At 39.1% G+C, this 19,347-nt stretch overlaps 2 protein-coding genes and 1 pseudogene across 3 annotated transcripts; all 3 read right to left on the reverse strand.

Moving 5' to 3' along the window:
* Positions 1-2,961: 2,961 nt before the first annotated feature.
* Positions 2,962-9,786, reverse strand: LOC131323965 (uncharacterized). The gene is made up of 9 exons (XM_058355798.1): positions 9,157-9,786; positions 8,055-8,376; positions 7,727-7,970; positions 7,311-7,607; positions 7,148-7,204; positions 5,528-5,705; positions 4,676-5,245; positions 3,524-3,845; positions 2,962-3,438 (listed from the first exon to the last, which is right to left on the reverse strand). The coding sequence occupies exons 1-9, from the start codon at positions 9,708-9,710 to the stop codon at positions 3,193-3,195; spliced, it is 2,790 nt and encodes a 929-aa protein (XP_058211781.1). The 5' UTR covers positions 9,711-9,786; the 3' UTR covers positions 2,962-3,192.
* On the reverse strand, positions 9,507-13,347 carry LOC131324120 (uncharacterized). Of its 2 annotated transcripts, none has more exons than XM_058355947.1 (2): positions 11,276-13,347; positions 9,507-9,642 (listed from the first exon to the last, which is right to left on the reverse strand). In XM_058355947.1, the coding sequence occupies exon 1, from the start codon at positions 13,296-13,298 to the stop codon at positions 11,277-11,279; it is 2,022 nt and encodes a 673-aa protein (XP_058211930.1). In that variant the 5' UTR covers positions 13,299-13,347; the 3' UTR covers positions 9,507-9,642; position 11,276. The 2 variants fall into 2 exon arrangements, with proteins under 2 accessions (XP_058211930.1, XP_058211929.1); XM_058355946.1 differs by having other exon boundaries at positions 9,547-9,685.
* An 806-nt stretch (positions 13,348-14,153) lies between these two features.
* Positions 14,154-16,927, reverse strand: LOC131324121 (deacetoxyvindoline 4-hydroxylase-like; annotated as a pseudogene).
* Between the last annotated feature and the right edge of the window lie 2,420 nt (positions 16,928-19,347).

The following is a 19,347-nucleotide window of genomic DNA, read 5'->3' on the forward strand; positions in this document are numbered from 1 at the left end:
TGTAAACAAAATTTTCTTATATAAGACAATGAAAGAACTCTCTAGACAATTGAATGAAAAAAAAAATCCCATCCGCACGTGGCATCGGGTGCATGGTATGTTTTGGTGGTGAGCGAGGATTAGATGAAAAGGATTGGTATATGTTCCTGTGACGACTAATGTGAGATATATTGATGATGTAAATTAATTCTAGTAGTAAATTAATGTTACACGCACAATCGTTATGCCAAACTCTTTACCCAATTAATTTTTGATCGTCCATTATTGTAATTAATGGTCAAGATTCATTTCATTTATGACAGTTCCTAAAGCGTTAATAGATTATTTTTAATTCAGACCGTCGAAACACATTTGGATGACCAAAAATTAATTGCACAACCGACACAACAATTGTGCATGTAACATTTTTGTCAAACTATTAAGAGTGAAACAGGTACTAATCCAATGGTGAGAGGTTGACTTCGGGGTGAGGACAAAGGCTTCGTGTATTCGTAAGGAACCGGTGTGTTTTATAAGGGCCGTAAACAATATGTTTTGAACAAAATGAGCGGTTCCGATAATTTTTGTGGGACCCGAGACGGGCGCAAAACCCATCTGTACTGGGCTGCTGTACCATTATCAGCTCTCTTTTATGTAAGAGGGTATTACAAATGACTATTGCATCCTTTTTTTCCCCGGTTTTACCACATAGTACTACGGATCCGGATCCTCTATGAGGATCTCTCTGTGAGGATCGTGTGAGAACTTTCATCCCGACCATTTATCTCGATAATCAATGGTCCGGATGTGTTTGTATTTTTGACCGGTAATAGTTAATATAAACACATCAACTATTACCGGTCAAAAATACAAACACATCCGGACCATTGATTGCCGAGAGGATCCAAATTTTCTATGAGGATCTCTTTGTGAGGATCGTGTGAGGGTTTTCATCCAGACCATCCATCTCGGCAATCAATAGTTCGAATGTATTTGCATTTTTGACCGGTATAGACCGTCCATCTGTACTGGTCAAAAATGCAAACACATTCAGACCATTGATTGTTGAGATGGATGATCCGAATCCCATGAATTAGACAATTACAATTGGTATTCCATTAGGGGCACCGATGGAGTCGTTTTTTTTTTTTGAACTGTGAGCCGAAAACTTACACAACGGAGAGGAATCCCATGGGGGCAAATGGGTGTCCATTAGAGAGGGCAGTCAGCCTATTTCAAATTCGCCTTGGGAGCTCAGGTTCACAAAAAATAAAACTAATAATATCAAGCACATGACCAACAAATCACCGGACTAAATTCGGACAAAAACTTGACTAAATCAGACAAAACGAAATAAAGCAAAAAATACAATTCCCTCCGTCATTGAGCAGCCCTTCTCTTGCCTAGCTCCCTACCGATCAAGCTCCCAAGCCAACTACATAAGAAAGCAAAAAATACACTTCCCTCCGAACATATATTTCTAGTGCGATGGATTTGGTTCTGAAATGTTACCTACCCGAAATGAAATAATTCCATCTTCATTAACCACGAAGGAGTCACAATAGACTCTGTTGTATGCTTTGAATAAGTTAATGGGAGCTTTATGTACAGTATCTGGAATGATATGAAGTATGAACGACTTGTTCGGTTAAATAATCTGTCTTGGAATATTTTTGGCCTTATTCAAAAAAATTTCGTATTTGTTAGTTTTTCGTCAATTTTTTGAAAATTATTGCTTCGTCATGACGAAAAGAATCTAAAAAATAAAAAATTAGAAACGAAACTTGTTTTTTTTTTGGATAAAGACAAAAATAAGCCAATAAGCCAATGTATCTGGCTTCATTCAAAAAAAATTGAATTTCGATCATAATTTTTTATTTTTTAGATTCATTTCGTCATGACGAAGCAATAATCCGTAACATTTTCATTATGATTCATAACATTTCGTAATTTTTTATTTTTTAGATTCGTAACATTTTTATTATGATTCATAACATTTTGGTACATCTCGTAACTTTTATAATAAAAAATCATAACTTTTTAGCAATATAATTCGTAACATTTAGGATTTGTAACTTTTATACTAAAATCGATTGTAACTTTTTAGCGATACGATTCGTAAAATTTTCTCTACGAATCATAACATTTTGGGGGTATATATGATATATACCCAAATAAGGAATGTGTATGTAGTCTTTCCCAATGTTAACATGCACTTTTCTTGTTCTTCTCTTTCAATATATGGAAGGTGAACTCCTAGTTTTCTTCTCCGCAATAGTTGATGACTTGGATGGCAACAGTTTTATCATACGCTCCTCCGTTGCTAATTGTTGAGTACTCCCACCGTCCCTGTTTGTTAGGCCGTTTTGAAACTTGTCGGGCCGCTTTTTCACCCTCTCTTCTAAAACAAATTGATGTTAGTTAGTGACATTGTGTAACTAAATCCATGGAGGTACTTCGGGCCAAACAGAACTTCGTGCAACTTTTTAATTTGGTTATATCTCAAAATTTATGGGGTAATATTTTTTTTGTGATTTTGAAATCTTTTAATAGAACTAATTGTGATTTATCAAATAATATCCATCTTACATGTAAAATGTATTGCCAATTGAACAACATAACCAATTTTCTATCCGGTTACTGTATAGAACGAGGGATGAACAAATCGGAACGTAGAGAGTATTTACAGAGATTCTAATTTGTGAAGGCAACATCATCGTTATATTCTATAGGCAGTGAATTTCCGTTATTACCCTAGGAAACTCTCATTTGGTATCAAAGAGAGTGAAATTCTTTTGTGACAGCAGAACGTGCCAAAATGGACAAATAATAGCGAATGGAAGGAGTAATATTAGAATTGGGTGGGAGACCGACTTAAGAACTGATGGCGCTGCAAATAAATCAAGCCGAGCAGAGCTTTACAGTGTTCAAACTCGGCTTGTTCACTAAACGAGTCAAAAACTCGAGCTCAAGCTCAGCCCAACTGTAAACAAGCTAAGCCCATAACGAGCCGAGCCTAATTCATTTACTAAACGACCAGAAAACACATTGAAGGGAAAAGTTTGAACTAATTAACATCAATGTTTTAACTTACTCATACGAAAGGGGAAAAGTTTTCGCGAAAACACAATACAGCTCCACGCAGGAACTTTTATTTGTTCACTTCTTGAGGATATAGTTTTGGAGAATGCATCCCCTAAGTTCCTATTACCTTTAAAGCTTGAAATAGTCGAGGCCAGACTTGTCAAGTGCCCTCGAAAAGAACTTTTCAATATAATCACTCACTAGAAAATCCTTGTATACCGAAGGATTTTCATCTGATATCAGCTCTTTGATAGGGCCGTACAACTTTGGAGGCACAAAAACACCAGTGAAAAAGCACGCCACAGAAATTCTTGGTCCAACAAGGTTAGCCACGACTCTGTGATCGACACTCTTGAACTTGTTGTTTGACATGATCTGAAATCAAAATAACGAAAAAAGTTGGATTTTATAGTTACTGAATAGCAGCATAGTTAGGAAGTGATATTTACTGGGAACAAACCTGGAGAAGATCCCCAATGTTAACTACCAGAGCCCCGGAAATTGGCTGAACATCAACCCATTGGTTTTTGTACATGACTTGGAGACCTCCGAGTTGGTCTTGCAGCAGTACAGTTAGGAATGCTGGATCTGTGTGCTTGCTAGCTCCCAAAGTTAGCTTTGGTTCCGGGCATGCTGGATAATAGTGGCAAACAAAGGTGCGACCTCTACCACATTCGAGGCCGTTGAAGTGGTCATCTTTGAGGCCAAGAGCCTCTGATAACAACTCGAATAGAGTACGCCCGAGGTTGGTAATATGCTCTATATACTCAAGTGCTGCAGCTCTTCAAATTTAAGAGCAGAAATATGGTCTTAGTTGCATTCTTGTCAGTGTAGATTGCGATAACTCCAGTGAATTTTATTTCAAACTTTTAGATGTGCAATGAAATAGCCAAGGGAATTGACATCCAAACATCTACATGGGTGGTGTTCTTTCGCCTTTTGGGATGAGATCAACTACGAGGGTTGAATATGGATAAGCATAGAGGGTAAATTCATCACATGGAGAAGAAAGAAACCTTAAAATGGTTTTATTTTATGCCAAATGAAATGTACGAATTTCAACTCTTTCAAGAAGTTTAGAACACATTTGAGGCTTTAGGATGTAGTATTCAACCTCGTCAACTCTCTATCGTTAACACAGAATTGATAGAATACTCACCCAATCAAGTATAGTACACTGTGATTGCCAACTTGACGAAGTGAAATTTTCAGCTGCCGTAAAAGAAATTTAGGATAAAAAGTGGGGATTCTACCATTCTTTGTACTAATAGTTACCTTCTTAAAAAATTGGACAGTTAACAGTGACTCTGATTTCAACTGGAGTTGATATGCGACACATTAACGCAGATGGTTTAGGTTTCAGAGGAGATCAGAAAGAATAGTTGTAAAATGGAGAACCTCCGCACCTGAACGCCTCATAAACCAGCAGTCATGTCCATATGATTCATTTTTTCCTCTTGATGGCAGATCAATCAACCACATAATTACTTGATGTGCGAAAGAGTTAAAACTTCACCATAGGCCAGGAATGCGTAAAAAAATTTGAAAATGGCTAAAGGCTTACTGCTCATATCAGCAACAATGGATAATCAAAGTTTAAAGGACTGCGTACCTGCATGCTGTGGGAATTTCATCAGGGTCAAGTTGATCCGAGACAAGCATAGAGATGTTCAAGGTGTCCCTCCAATTCGCGGCTTTTGACTCGTACAAATCATAATTACTCTCAAATCTCACTCTGTTCATCCGATCACGCGTATACAATGATTTCTTTACCTCGGGATCTTGTTCGTGAAACCTGCGTACTCCATCAATCATCTCATTCATCACGTTCAAGGAGATCCCAGGGTTGACCACTTGAAAAAATCCCCACTCCTCTGATGCCATCCGGATTTCATCCACCACTTTTTCGCGACTATCGCAGCCCTCAATAGCGCTGAGATCTATAACCGGTACCTGTAAATTGTTCTTGTACCTGTCAAACTCCTCAGCAAGCTCATCCGGTGGGCGAACAAATATTTTTGGGACTTTTGCCACCCCAGCATCTATTAGCCCTTTCACTCCTGCTCTTGAATCATCAAAGGCCTTTAGCTCCTCTTCCCTGCTGTAATTCACAGCCGTTTCAGTTGAGGATTCTTCGAAGCCTGAGATGTCCATTTTTTGTTCCATCCAAGAGAAGAAGATGGGGATCAATTAGTTGAAGTCCACAAGATTTTTAAAGTCCATTTTATGTGCTTTAATCACCAGCTTATTATAATATAAAAGAACTTGGCTGTAAGATAAAATATTAATGTAATGTCCAAAAAGTCTATCAAAGCCAACTGTAGATGGAATAGTTGTTTAATCAATCCCTTATTGTTATAAAAGGAAAACTTGGCGATCACTCAAAATCCTGTAATAATGTCTCAAAATACTTCTCATAGTCAACTATATATAGATGCTATAGTTACATAGTGTTGATTTCTACCCAAGAGTGAATGGCTTTGGCAGCCATTGTTGACCCCCTGTGAAAGTCTTGGCAGCATTAATGGCTGGGGTTGCTGGATTTTCTGGGATTGCAGAAGATTTGCCGCATGCAAATCTTGATTCTCTCTCACGCATGAAAAGAGCATTCAATGCTCTTTGGATTTTCTCCCCTGGTTTCCCTATAAATACATGTTGTATTTGAGAGGTAGAAGAGTGGGTTGAGCTGATGAGAGTCTGAGAGGACGATGTCTGAAAGGGGGAGCCGGTTGTGGCTTTGTTTACAACATAATTTTGCAAATTAGTCAATATTGATTGACTAGGTCAAATCATGACTTCTGTCAAGAGTATTCGAACTAGTTTGAACATAATTTATGCATGGCGAAGAATCAAATGGACAGATCGACTATTTAAAATGTGTTTTATAGTCAGGGACACATGTCAGATAGTGGAAAGCAAGCAAAGAACATCTAGATCGTGGATGAGACAATCGATAAAGAGAGTTGATAAAGGTGTGCACGATGTGGCATTCCATCTCATAACTACTCGTCTCAGAATGTGGAGAAAGAAGAGAAAGAACAAGAGAAGTAACCGATTGATTCAAATTTAAGAAAGGGAACTTCGTCAAGTTTAAATTTCAAGTCGAGTAGACAACCTATAAATACAAGAACAGAAATGTTTAGAACCCCCACTCAATCGCCCAAAGGCTTCTACTTTTTATCTATACTTTACTTTTCTTGCTCTAGGAGTAGCTTGTAACATAACCGTCCACTCGACTGTGTTTACATTGTAGATCGACTTCTACTTTGAAGTATAATAAAGTCCATTTGTTATTATTCTTCCATTTCCATTCACTTCAATTCATTACGTTTGCTTCTAGAGAAGTCCTGAAATACGGTAAGGAACCAAACTCCACCACCACAAACATCCACATTCCAATGCTTAGAATATTTCTCTATCGATCATCGATAGCAAGTGAAACAAACGACAAACAGGCTCTCCCTGGACAGATTTTTTCAAGTTTGTATATATTGTGCGAGTATATATATAAATCGAGTTTTCCCTCTTAAATCAGTGTGTATTGTGTGCGTGAGTGACCCCTGGGGCACAACACATAGATAAATGGGAATCTAAAGGGTGCATAAGTACTACATGAACCTCAAGCTCTGTACCTGGAGGAATTACTCGATGGGCTTGGAAGACCGTCATTTCGGTGAAATGACGCGGTCTCCCGACCCACCAAAAAAAAAAATTTCTCGGGTCCTTGGGACATGTTGCGAGCATTTTTTTTAATTTTAAGCTATTCCCCCCTCTCAATATATTCATCTTCACATCATATGTTTTCGATGTCCCCATTCTACATGCTGCCGGTCGAAGGATCTCACTTGGAGAAGGGCATGCAAATTCTATGTAATATGGATCATTCTAGATATATACTATGCTCGTGTACGCGAGTCAGACACTCTGCACTCGAATAAGGGTTATAGTAAGGGATGTTAAAAGTAAGGAAACAAGTGTATGCCATGTAGAGGTTTAATTGGAAATTTGAAGCAATACTTGGCAGCATAGGCTCAATTTGGTGCACCAAAGGAAAGGGTTTTTTTTTTCCCTTCCCATTTCTTACCTCCTATAAACAACGAAAAGACAACAACTCTCCCTGCAAATTCTCTTAGCTCTTTACCTTTCAAAATCCCAATTATGTATTGCTTCAAGTATAGTTCACTATTCCATCTTTGAGTTTAATTGTATGGTCCAATAACACTTGACCCCTCAGACGTTCCATGTACTGGCTGAAATGAGAGTACCAAAGAGCGCGCAAAAGTGACCGCCTTCTTTTGGGCTTATGGCAGCCGCATCCCAAATGGTTTGAGTCAGTGACCAAACAGAATACGCCTTATGGTGGACCCACACAGAGTGAATCTTGTTGAAGGTTGGGAACACATCTTGAGGGAAAAAATGGAAAACCAAAACCCAGGAACGAAAAACTTTGTAACTCCGGTTCTCATTGTATTCAGACACAAATATATATATACAGAAAACTTCCACAAACTCGCACAGAGAGAAAAATATATATGATGATGTACCTAGAATAATTCATACAAGAAGGAAAATTAACAGCACAACACAATACAGCTTCACACATTAACTCTATTCGTTTACTTCTTGATGATATGGTTTTGTGGATACAAATCCTCCCGGTTTCATAGCTTGAAATCGTCGGGGCCAGAGTTGTCGAAAGCCTTGGAAAAGAACTTTTCCCTATAATCACTCACTACAAAATCCTTGAATATGGGAGGACTTTCTTCTGATAACAGTTCTTTTATAGGGCCGTATAACTTTGGAGGTACAACAACACCATTGAAAAAGCATGCCACAGATATTCTTGGTCCAGCAAGGTTGGCCAACACTCTATGAGCAACACTCTTGAACTTGTCATTCGATATTATCTAAAATCAACATGAGGAAAAGTTAGATTTGATAGTTATTCTATTGCAAATACAATTAGCAAGTTATATTAACTGGGAACAAACCTGGAGAAGATCCCCAATGTTAACTACCAAACCTCCGGAATTTGGTTGAACATTAACCCACTGATTATTAAACATGACTTGGAGACCTCCAAGTTGATCTTGCAGCAGTACAGTGAGGAATACAGGATCTGAGTGCTTGCTAATTCCCAAAGTTAGCTCTGGCTCAGGGCATGCTGGATAGTAGTTGCAAACAAGGGTGCGGCCTTTACCACATTCCAGGATGTTTAAGTGGCCATGTTTGAGTCCTAAAGCCTCTGACAACAACTCGAATAGAGTAGTCCCAAGGTCAGTAACATACTTCATATACTTAATTGTCGCAGCTCTGCAAATTGAAGATTATAAATACGCTATGAGTGTTTGCATTATTGAGATTTACAATGGATCGAATTTCAATTGTTTTTTCATTCATACTGATTTAGCAAAGGGAATTGATATCACAATCATCTCGATGGTTGGTTTACTTTCGGGGGATGAGATCAAATAGAATGGTTGAAATAATGGCAAAGCTTGGAGAAGAACCTCCAAATGGTATATGTATGTTAAATGCCATGCATGAATTTTATCTCTTCCACACAGTTCAGAAAACATTGAAGCTTTAGGATGTAGTATTGAACTTCAACTTTGGATCACATAACACAGTATTGCTCAAAGACAAACCCAATCTAGTAGTATATCATCACAAACTCTACGAAATGAAATTGTCTAACGCCTAAAATAGAAAAAAAAAACAAAAAAAACCCTAGGATCTAAAGAGGGGATCCAAACTTTCTTCGTATAATGGTTACATTTCTTGAATTAGACTAACATTAACCGTGACTCTGATTTCAGAGCTTTTGATAGGTATCAATACAACCTTAACGTTGATGGTTAGTATCCAAAGAAGCTCAACTAGGATAGTTCTAATTAATAGCGCACCTCAGATGCTGGACCCCTTACAATTCAGCAGCCATAAGATTACTTAAACCATTCAGTCCAAACCCTATTGTCAGATATACTAATGAAACTAGCAATAACATCACGGACTAGTTTGACATAGTAAATACTTAAAGGCTTGCTCAATATATCAGCAACAACAATAAATCGGGCTTCATGGACAACATACCTGCAGGCAATGGGAATTTCATCAGGGTCAAGTTTATCTGAAACAAGCATAGAGATGTTTAGGGTGTCCCTCCAATTTGCAGATTTCGACGCATACAAATCTAAATTACTCCCATATCTCACTCTTTTTGTTGGATCACGTGTATACCATGATTTCTTCAACTCGGGATCTTGTTCGTGAAACATACGTACTCCATGAATCATTTCCTCCAGCACGTTCAAGGGGATCCCGTGGTTGACAACTTGAAAAAATCCCCAGTCCTTTGATGCTATCCGGACTTCATTTGCAACTTTTTCACGCCCATCACTTCCACCAATTGAACTGAGATCAATAACAGGAACCTGTACATTGGCCTTGTAACTGTTGAACTCCTCAGCAAGCTCATCCAGTGGTCTAAAAAATATTTTTGGCACTTTTGCCACACCAGCATCAATCAGCCCTTTTACACCAGCTTTTGAATCATCAAAAGCCTTTAGCTCTTCTTCCCTGTTGTAATTCATTTCCATTTCAGCAGAGGATTCTTTGAAGCCTGAGACGTCCATTTTTTGTTCCATCCAGGAGAAAAAAGATGGGGATCCATTAGTTGAAGTCCACAAGATTTTAAAACACCATGTTCTGTTGTTTAGTCATTATATTTACAATAAAGAAACTTTAGCCCTTCTTTCAGGCCTGAGACATCCATCTTTTATTCCATCCACGAGGAAAAGATGGGGGTCAATTATTTGAAGCCCCAGATTTTTAAACACCATGTTCTATTGTTTAACCAGTAGGTAGGTGGTCATTTTAAAGGAGTATATAATAAAGGAACTTTACCACCACTCCAATCATTATAATCACCAAAACGATTCTGAAATTCAACTTGGACAAAACGATTCGAAATGTTCCCTTTCTACATGATGCCGGTCTAAGGATTACGCTTAAAGCAGGGCTTGTGGAATGCTATGTTGCATGTATCCTTCTAAATGTATAAAAAAAAAACCTGTGTCAAACTCGGATAAGGGTATAGGATCCGTGCCCGACATATTTTGTCTAATATAAACTATGTGAAACTCCTATATGATGCATAAAATGTCACAAGGCACTTTGTAACCATTAGTTATTTAAGAAAAATAAAAAAAATATTCTAAGAAATTTGAATATTTAGGAATATCCCCGTGCCTTTGGGATTGAAATCAGATGAAAAGTGGATTCTTAGACACATACCTGCACCCAATACCGGTACTCAAGACCATGTAAAATAGGTGAAATTTGACATACAAACAGCCTTCAAAGTTCAAACCACATTATCATCTATGTTTTCCAGAACCATCATAATATGTGATCAGAATAAAGTGCGGTAGTATAACATGTTTTCCACCATAAGACATGTTTTTGTTTTCTAGGGGTCCATGAAACGTAAGTTTTTGTTTCCATTTCATAACTTTTCTAGTAAGACTCGTACCATTTGAAATTCAAATTTCAGGATTGACAATAGATTGACAACTTCTCTTCAAGAATGTCGTAAATTGATTTTACTAAATAGCATTGAGATATGAGTTTATACATTCTCTGGTTGCAATAATAAATCCTACTATTTGATAGGAAATAATCAGTGAAACATTAACTCCACTACTTGAGCTCATTTTTCTTATGATTTGATCATGGAAACTTTAAATAACCGGGATTTAAGCTGAAATAACGAGCTCAAATATTTTCAAGAATATTCATGTCTGATATGCCTTTTTATGTCTGTTGGATTCACACTCATGAATAATGGTTTATTAGAATCCCTCATGATCTAGTACGAAATTACATTTTGCTGCCCAAATGAAAAGGAGAACCTAGTGCATGCAAACTATGAAGGCCTAAGTGATACTTCATATCTGCTCCAATGACTTGCTGAATAATCATTGTCACTTTGGCTTAATGGATTTATGCTTATTTGTATGTTGTTTTGAATTTGAACACATGAAGAGTTTATATCAAATCATATAGCATGCCAAAACGTTTATATAGAACTTCCTGAGCACAGATCAGGGGATTAAGCCACAAAAATGAAATTACAAACACCACATCATCAAGACATTAAAAGGGGATAAGGTATGTATCAAGGAATACTGAGGAAAGAGCTCTGCTAAACCTCAAGAAGCAATTTTCTGCTTCTTCCACCTGTATGCAGCTTGAAAAAGCTTGATATTTGATGCCTCCAACTCTTCTGGGAATAGATAGTCTTTGTACTCTTTGTAAACAGCTACACCATTTTCAGTTTCTACATGTCGCCTCCTCTTGATCTTCTTGGGCTTCATGGCATGCACTGAATCTGTATCACCCAGCTCACCGAAACTATCCTCTGTTGTTAACCAGTGATCCAAAAGCTTAACCCTCTCTTCTTTTAGTTCAGGGGCATGTATTTTGAAATAATCAATTCCCCTCCGGTAAACCTTTCGAGCACGATCAATGCATTCATGAACATTGTCTCCCTTATCAGCGCAAGTCTCAAACTCCCCATAGCTAATCCACACCTTCACGTTCTTTGTTAGCTTCAAAAGCCTCTCGAAAAGTTCTCTGGCTCTTTCATGGTCCGTGATTGATTCAAAGTCGATGTAGGCCTTCCAAAGATCCTCTGGCTTGTCTAATGCTGGTTGGGAAAGAGCAACCTCAAAAATTGCTCTAGCCCTATCGATTTCTTCCAAGTCTATCTCCAGTCCAGCATACTTCATCCAAGCAGAGGCATTTTCAGGTGACCACTCCAAGTACTTTTCGTAAATCCTTCGAACACGGTCAACGTTCCCCAACTGCCACTCTAATTCAATGTACTTCTCAAAAATAGTTCCCTTAGGAGCCCTACCAATCGCGTTGCCAAGGATAACTCGTGCACCCTTGAGATTCAACCGCCGGATTTCAAAATCCGCTGCCATTAACCATATCTTGGAGAATGAGAACTTATCATGAGGAATAAGCGCAAGACACTCCTTATACACAGCTCTAGCGCGATCTACATCATTCACATCAACTTCTTCGTATAAAGCATACCAAATCCACAAGTAAATATACCTCTCCCAAAATCGCTTCTCTGCAGCCGGAGGAACATTGGCAATGGCTCTCTCGTAAACCTCCCTAACCTTTTCCTTCCTCCCAAGGCTCTCTTCCAACCGAACGTAGTCAAACCACACATCATAATTGAAAGGATTCTTTCTCACCTCATCCTCGTACTCAAACTTTCTCTTCGCCATAATCACGTCCTCTATCGATTCCTGACACCCGTATAGCCTCTCAAAGGCAAGAAACTTTCCATACAAGTACTCCGCGCGATCTCTCGGTATTCGATCGAGGACAAACTTGTAAATACCCCTCGCCCTCTCTGTCTCCTTGCAAATCTCTTCAAACCCCGCAAACGCCACAAGCAATTCCACAGCCTCTTCTTCTTGACCCACGAGTTTTTCCACTGCCCTCTCGTAACACTCCCTCGCCTTGAGAATCTCCCCATTCCTCATCTCAAACTTGGCGTAAGCAATCCAAGCGCACGCCCTGTTGCGGCACCGAACCAATCCCTCGAAAATCGACCTGGCCCGTTCGATCTCCTTGTACCGGAGCTCGAACCGGACATACGACAGCCAGGCTTCTTGGTCCGGTTCCCACCGCATCCACCGGTCGAACACCCGGCGCACGCCAGGAAAGTTCCCGATCATCTCCTCCATGTGGGCGTACTTGTACCACAGCTGATCGACCCTGGGGAAAACACTCACGGCTCTGTCCCACACGTTCCTCGCGTGGCTGAGGAACTCGTTCCGCATCTCGAAGGCGGCGTAGCTCAGAAACAGGGTGTGGTCGCTCCGGTGGGCGGACAGGGCTCGCTCGAAGACGGACCGGGCGCGGGCGAAGTCGCGCCGGGACTCTTCCCAGCGGGCGTAGCCGGTCCACGCGGCGGGGTTCGTTGGCCCAGCTCGGCGGATTAGGGTTTCGAAGCTCTTGCGTTTCTTGTCGAGGTACTGGTCGAGTTCGATCTTGTCGGTGATTTGGCATGCCGGTGGGCGAACGAGGGAGTCCGCTGCAGCCTGTTCTTGTAGGCCTTCGCGGAGGATTTGCTCGGCGGTGATTTGGATGGGTGCGGGGGTCTTGTTCTTGACCCTAACCGGTCGGCCCCTCAACTCCGCTTTCGCCATGAGAGAGAGAGAGAGAGAGAGAGAGAACGGGGTTAGGGTTGGGATTGTGAAGTGCTCTTGTTTATTCGGGTCGTATTTATAGTTTTCGCATCCTATGTCGGTCAGGTTTTCCCTCTGTAACTTGCGCAAGTGCTTGTTTCCTTTTTCCTACCAAGGTTTTGAATACTATACCGACTGAAATACTGATTTAGTAAATTAATTTTTTTTTATTGATACGGTATGTATTAGTATCGGTAAGATACCGGATATCGTTTTGAATTTATCACTAGTAATGTTATTTACCCACATTCATTCATTAAAAATGAACATAACTTTTAAAATAGGTCGCTACTATCCACTATTTGACCGGTATTATAAGGAAAAAATAATTATTTACGAAATTCGATATTGTTCGGTATGAACTAGTACTGACCGGTATTTGAGTTGGAACGAAATTTAATGCGTCGGGTACTAGATTTGGACAATACCGAAATGTACCAACTAGCAAGGTACGAGATTCAAAACTTTGGTCGTAACTGTCAAGAGTGTTCGGGCAAGTTTACCTCGGCTAATCTTCTTATTGGTCTGGTCAAAAGTAGGTCATTCACACAGGATGAAGGGATTCCCAGTAAGAAATTTTCTTACAGCCCCACAAGAATTGAACCATGGTCAATTGTGTGGGGAGCAAACATACTAATCAACCCAATTAGCCCTTGGGGCTGTCCGAACTGGACTTCGGAAGCAAGTAAATCACATTCCTAAACCGAGAGGTAAGGAGTAAGCATACAGATCCAAGAAAAAAGTAGTAAAAGTTAGCACAATATCAATGAACAATGACCAAGAGAACTCATAGATTTATAAGAACAGAAAGAAACATGATGAAATCATAGATTTATAGCTTCGACAATTGTTATACAAGGCTGCAGAAGTAGAGAGAACTCAATCATAAATGATAAACAAACTGAACAAGTTATTGTAACCCAAAACATGCAGTTGGAAATACAGTACTTCTCCGAACATGAAAACCGATCACACAATCGACAGCAACCAAAAAAAAAAAATGAATGGATAGAATTTCAAAAGATGCATCGGTAGGAATCGCTTTTGAAACAAAAGTCCGAATCCTAAATTTTCAACTTGAAATGATCGAGAGTGTGTTCTCCATCATTCCCTTTCTCAAATCGGTGCGTGATGTACTCTTTCACAGTAGTCTCCCTGTAGATTGGGGGATTTTCTTCCGACACCAACTCTTTAATCGGCCCGTATAATCTTGGTTCAATTCCTTTCTGGAAATGTGTTCTGAAGAAACAACCCAAAGAAACTCGAGGTCCTACTTTTTTTGCTAGGACCCGATGATAGACACTCTGGAACTTGTCATTAGTGATGAGCTGCAAAAGGATAACAAACGGATCATCAGTCACTAGGTATGGGTATAGCAAATTTCACAACATTCACCATGGACGACTTGATCCCGATAATTTTACGTTAAAACGATTTGCATCAACAACCTTGTCATATGGTTGAAACTTGAAAGAAGGGCAAAATCCACTTTCACCCCCGGTAGTTATCGCCATGTGCGGATACCCCTTTCTTGGTTCAAAACTGACCACATAAACCTACTTGTGGTTTTGAAAATATGAGAATAGACCCCTTTTCGTTATGTTTTTTTATCAATATTAACGGAAGTGTATCTTACACTCCTCTAGAATGTAATCTGAGTCGTTCATAATGTATTAAATAAAGAATAGAGTATCTCTGTAAAAAAATCATCTCGATTAGGCATCAATAACCCAGTGATCTAATTTTTAGTAAATTCAAATTTGAAATTTTAATTTCATAACAAAATCGATTCGACCATGAGCTTTTTATTTTTTGATTGACTTGAATTTTGGCATAAATGTAGTACTCATCAAAATTTACAATATCAACGGTTTGGATTCAATTTTTGGTATAGGGATGATGTGGTTAGATTTAAAAAAGAAGAAGAATCAAGGGACATGATGAGGGTATATCGGTCTTTTAATGTTGTGTCCGTTAATATGGATGAAAAACATGATGACATGGGGTCCATCTGCACATTTTCAAAATCACAGGTAGGTTATGTGATCAGTTTTGAACCATGAGGGAGGTATCTGCACATGGCGATAACCACATGGGGTCAAAGTAGACTTTGCCCTTGAAAGAATGAGTTCCGTTCTTCGCATGCATCTACCCGTCTAGTCTGAGAGTAGACAACTAATGCGTACAACTTATTTATGAGTGTTCTCTGGTCGGCTCATAACCCTCATGCCAAAGGTGTCCTTGCGAGTTGTGATGACAAATCAAGAAACTTTGGTGTTCGATCCGCTGAGGGATCCAACGAAAGTTGACAAAGTGATGGAGACTTACCTGTAGATGATCAGCAATGTTTACTATCAACGCTCCAGCCAACGGTGGGACGTCGATCCATTCAATCTGGTGAAGAACTTGTAGACCGCCAATTTGATCTTGTAAAAGCACGGTAAGGAAGCCGGTATCTGTATGGCTGGTGAGGCCGCAAGTCAACTCAGGTTCAGGGCAAGGCGGGTAGTATTGCCCGTTGAGCAAAAGCCCCCTCAGCACAATGCATCTCTTTCAGGTGATTTGGTTGTAGTACCAAAGCCTCCGAGAGTAGTTCGAATAGAGTGAGCCCCAATGTCCGCAAATGATCAGTGTAATTGATCAGTGAGTCCCTGCGAAATTCGACAAGTTATGGAGACAAATTGGGATGTCTATTTGGTAAAACATGACGATGAGCATGAAGAAAAAGAAGTTGCAAATCCATGAGGCAAGCAGAAGAGATTATAACCATTTGGAAAGGGATCTTGGAGAACATTGTCTGTATTTGTTTATGTTTTTTTGTTTACTGTGTTTTTTGGAAAACTCTGAAGTCTAGACACAATTGTGTTCGGAACTGTTTGATGCACCTAGGTATGTATGTCCACATGCATCAAACTGAATGGGAAACGAAAAAAATTGAAAAGTTGTAAAAAAGCACACCTGCAAATGACGGGCAATTCTTCAGGGTCAGGAGGATTAGGAGCCATAACGCAGCGAACGGTATCCCTCCAGTTAACTGTGGGCACTTGGAAGAGATCGAAATTGCTATTGTACACAAAGCTTTTCGTGTTATCGCGTGAATAGAATTGTTTCTTCACCTCAGTGTCTTGCTCATGAAACCTCTTTATCCCATCTAGCGCACCCTCCATTACACAAACTGGAACTCCATGGTTGACCACTTGAAAAAACCCGAATCCTTCACTAGCAACGCGAACTTTCTCAACGGCCTCTTTACGCAGATGTGGGTCTCCGTCAATTCCTTCAAAGTCTATGATTGGAATGTTAATAAGCTTGGATCCGTCTGAACGGGCCCTTGCATGATCCTTATTTGGATTACTGACAAACATCTCAGGAATCCTCACCACCCCAGCATCAACGAGTCCCTTCACGCCTGCTTTCGAATCATCGAAGGCTTTCAAGTCACTTCTCCAAGCGTATACGGGTTTGATTGCTCCCTCGACTTCACCGGTGCTTGTTGCCGCCATTTTCGATCTTTTATCTCCGGTGTATCAGAACAAAACTTGTTTATGTGATATGATTGGATGCAGAAAATTTTGAGAATCCCGTATGCACCATATAGGTGTCTCTTATAAGACTCTTCACCAGCAATGCCTACCAGTCCAAGGATGGAATCAATGGGGTTTAGTGGCGGCGGCGGCTTAGAAAATGTAATTATTATATGTAAAAAAATAATTCTATCCCCAACTTATATAGTCTCGCTACTGCTAGGTTTTTTTTCCTTATTTTTTTATTATAAAATAATCATAAATCTTCTATTTTCTTTTTTAAGAAAGGAGACCCAAAAAACTATTTCAAAACTAAATTCAATGGGCCAAAATGAAATAATATAAATGATGATGTGTAATTACAAAAAAAAACTCCACACTCTGACCCTTTAACAACTTAACCTAGAAATTTAAGAGAATTTAATTATAATTTCACTCCCCAAATCTATAATGTCACTCCCAAAAAGAGAATGCGGTTATCAATTAGGAAAATACATATAGGGATCTGGGGAATGACATTAGAGCATTCACAGTGGAATAATCAAAAGTGAATAATCAAAAGTTGTCACATCATCTTTTGGTTATTCATTTAAGAGGTTGTTAAGATTAGCAATGTAGATGTCCACAATGACATAATCAAGATTGAATAATCAAAACTTGCCACATCACATTTTCAACCTATAAAATCTAAAAATTGTCACCATATAAAACAATTTTTTTTAAATAGTTTTCAAACTAATAAAAATAGGTCATTAGAAATAGAAAATAATTTTTTGAAAGTTTTATTTTGAAAAAACCTTTTCGGAAAAACTTTAAAAAAAATACATTTTTTTAAATAACAGTTTTTGAAAAAAAAAGTAGAAGACAGTTTTTAAAAAATTTATTTTTAATAAAAAATAGTTTTACTATTTTTGCAAGAAAAATAAAAACTTATTTTAAAAATATGAGAGAGAGAGAGAGAGAGAGAGAGAGAGAGAGACAGAGAGTGTTTATTTTAAAAATATGAGAGAGAGAGAGTGTGTGTGTGTGTGTTTATTTTAAAAATATGAGAGAGAGAGAGAGAGAGAGAGAGAGAGAGAGAGAGAGAGAGAGAGAGAGTGTGTGTGTGTGTGTGTGTGTGTGTGTGGTCATTGACAAAAGATTGGTAGTTTTAATTATCCAAGGGACAAATTTGATGAGTTGTTAAGAGCTTATCAAATTTGATTATGCCACTATGAACACTTTTTAAAAAAAACATTGCTAACTCTACAACTTTATGGTTTTGGTTATTCCACTGTAGATGCTCTTATAAATTTGGGGGGTGACATTATGGATGCCCAAAATTAAAGTTAGTCTTTTTTCATACTCCATGTGAAAAACATCATTTACTATAATTTTTGTTATGTTATTTTAATTTTTTATGGAGCTGATGACAATTAATATTGTTATGCATTTTTGTTTATTTTTTTAGTTTACATTTCGCCACTGATAGGGTAAAATACTGATTCCGTCCCGGTCTACTACATTGCTAGAAATGAACTAGCTGGTGGAATTTGGTGATATTTTTATACAGAGTATCAAACAGTCCGGATCTGGTCAGGACGTCTTGACCGGAGCTTAGGTCCGGACCACGATCTCAGCCATTGGATTGTGTTTTCAATGGTCCGGATGCACGGTTAGTTTATTCGTGCGAACAAACTATTCATGCATCCGGACCATTGAAAATACAATCCGACGGCTGTGGAAGAAGTCCGGACCTAAGCTCCGTTCGGAACATCTTGACCAGATCCGGACTGGAGTACGTATCAAAATATGTTACCAAAATTAGTAATGCAATGACTTCACCACATTTGTCTTCCACGTGAATTGCATGTGGGCAGATTATCTTTGTTGACACTCGATTCTGTCCCACCAAGGGCTGCAAACGAGCTGAGCCGAGCCGAGCCGAGTTTTACGGTGTTCAAGCTTATTTATTAAGTTTTTAACGAACACGAGTTCGAGCTCGAGCTCAGTGAAAACTTAACGAGTCGAGCTCGAGCCGAGCGGGCCTTGGCTTGACTCGAGCTCGAGTTTGTTCACGAGCCTCAACGAACCAACAAAAAATGTATATATATCTTCTCATAGGCCTAAAACAACCAAAAATATTTTTGATTGTGAAGGTATATTATCTTTCATTTTCCTATGGAGCAAGGGTGTACTGGCGTGCGTGTGTTCTAGCCTCTCTTGGTTGACTAGAAAGTAAAAACAGAAAGAACAAATTATGAAATAACAATAAAAATCCTAAAATTAAGTATATATACCCCGGCTCGCAAGCCGACTCGAACGAGCTTATCTTGGCTTGAGCTCGGCTCGTTTACAAAATGAGCTGAAAAAATTGGCTCGAGCTCGTTCGTTTAACTTCCGAGCTGAGTTTGAACGAGCCGAGCTGCAAGTCTCTCGCGAGCAGCTCGGTTCATTTGCAGCACTAGGACTCCCACCACTTGCAAATCCAATTTGAAAGCAACGCT

This window comes from Rhododendron vialii, chromosome 4a (assembly GCF_030253575.1).
Source record: "Rhododendron vialii isolate Sample 1 chromosome 4a, ASM3025357v1".
NCBI lineage: Eukaryota > Viridiplantae > Streptophyta > Magnoliopsida > Ericales > Ericaceae > Rhododendron > Rhododendron vialii.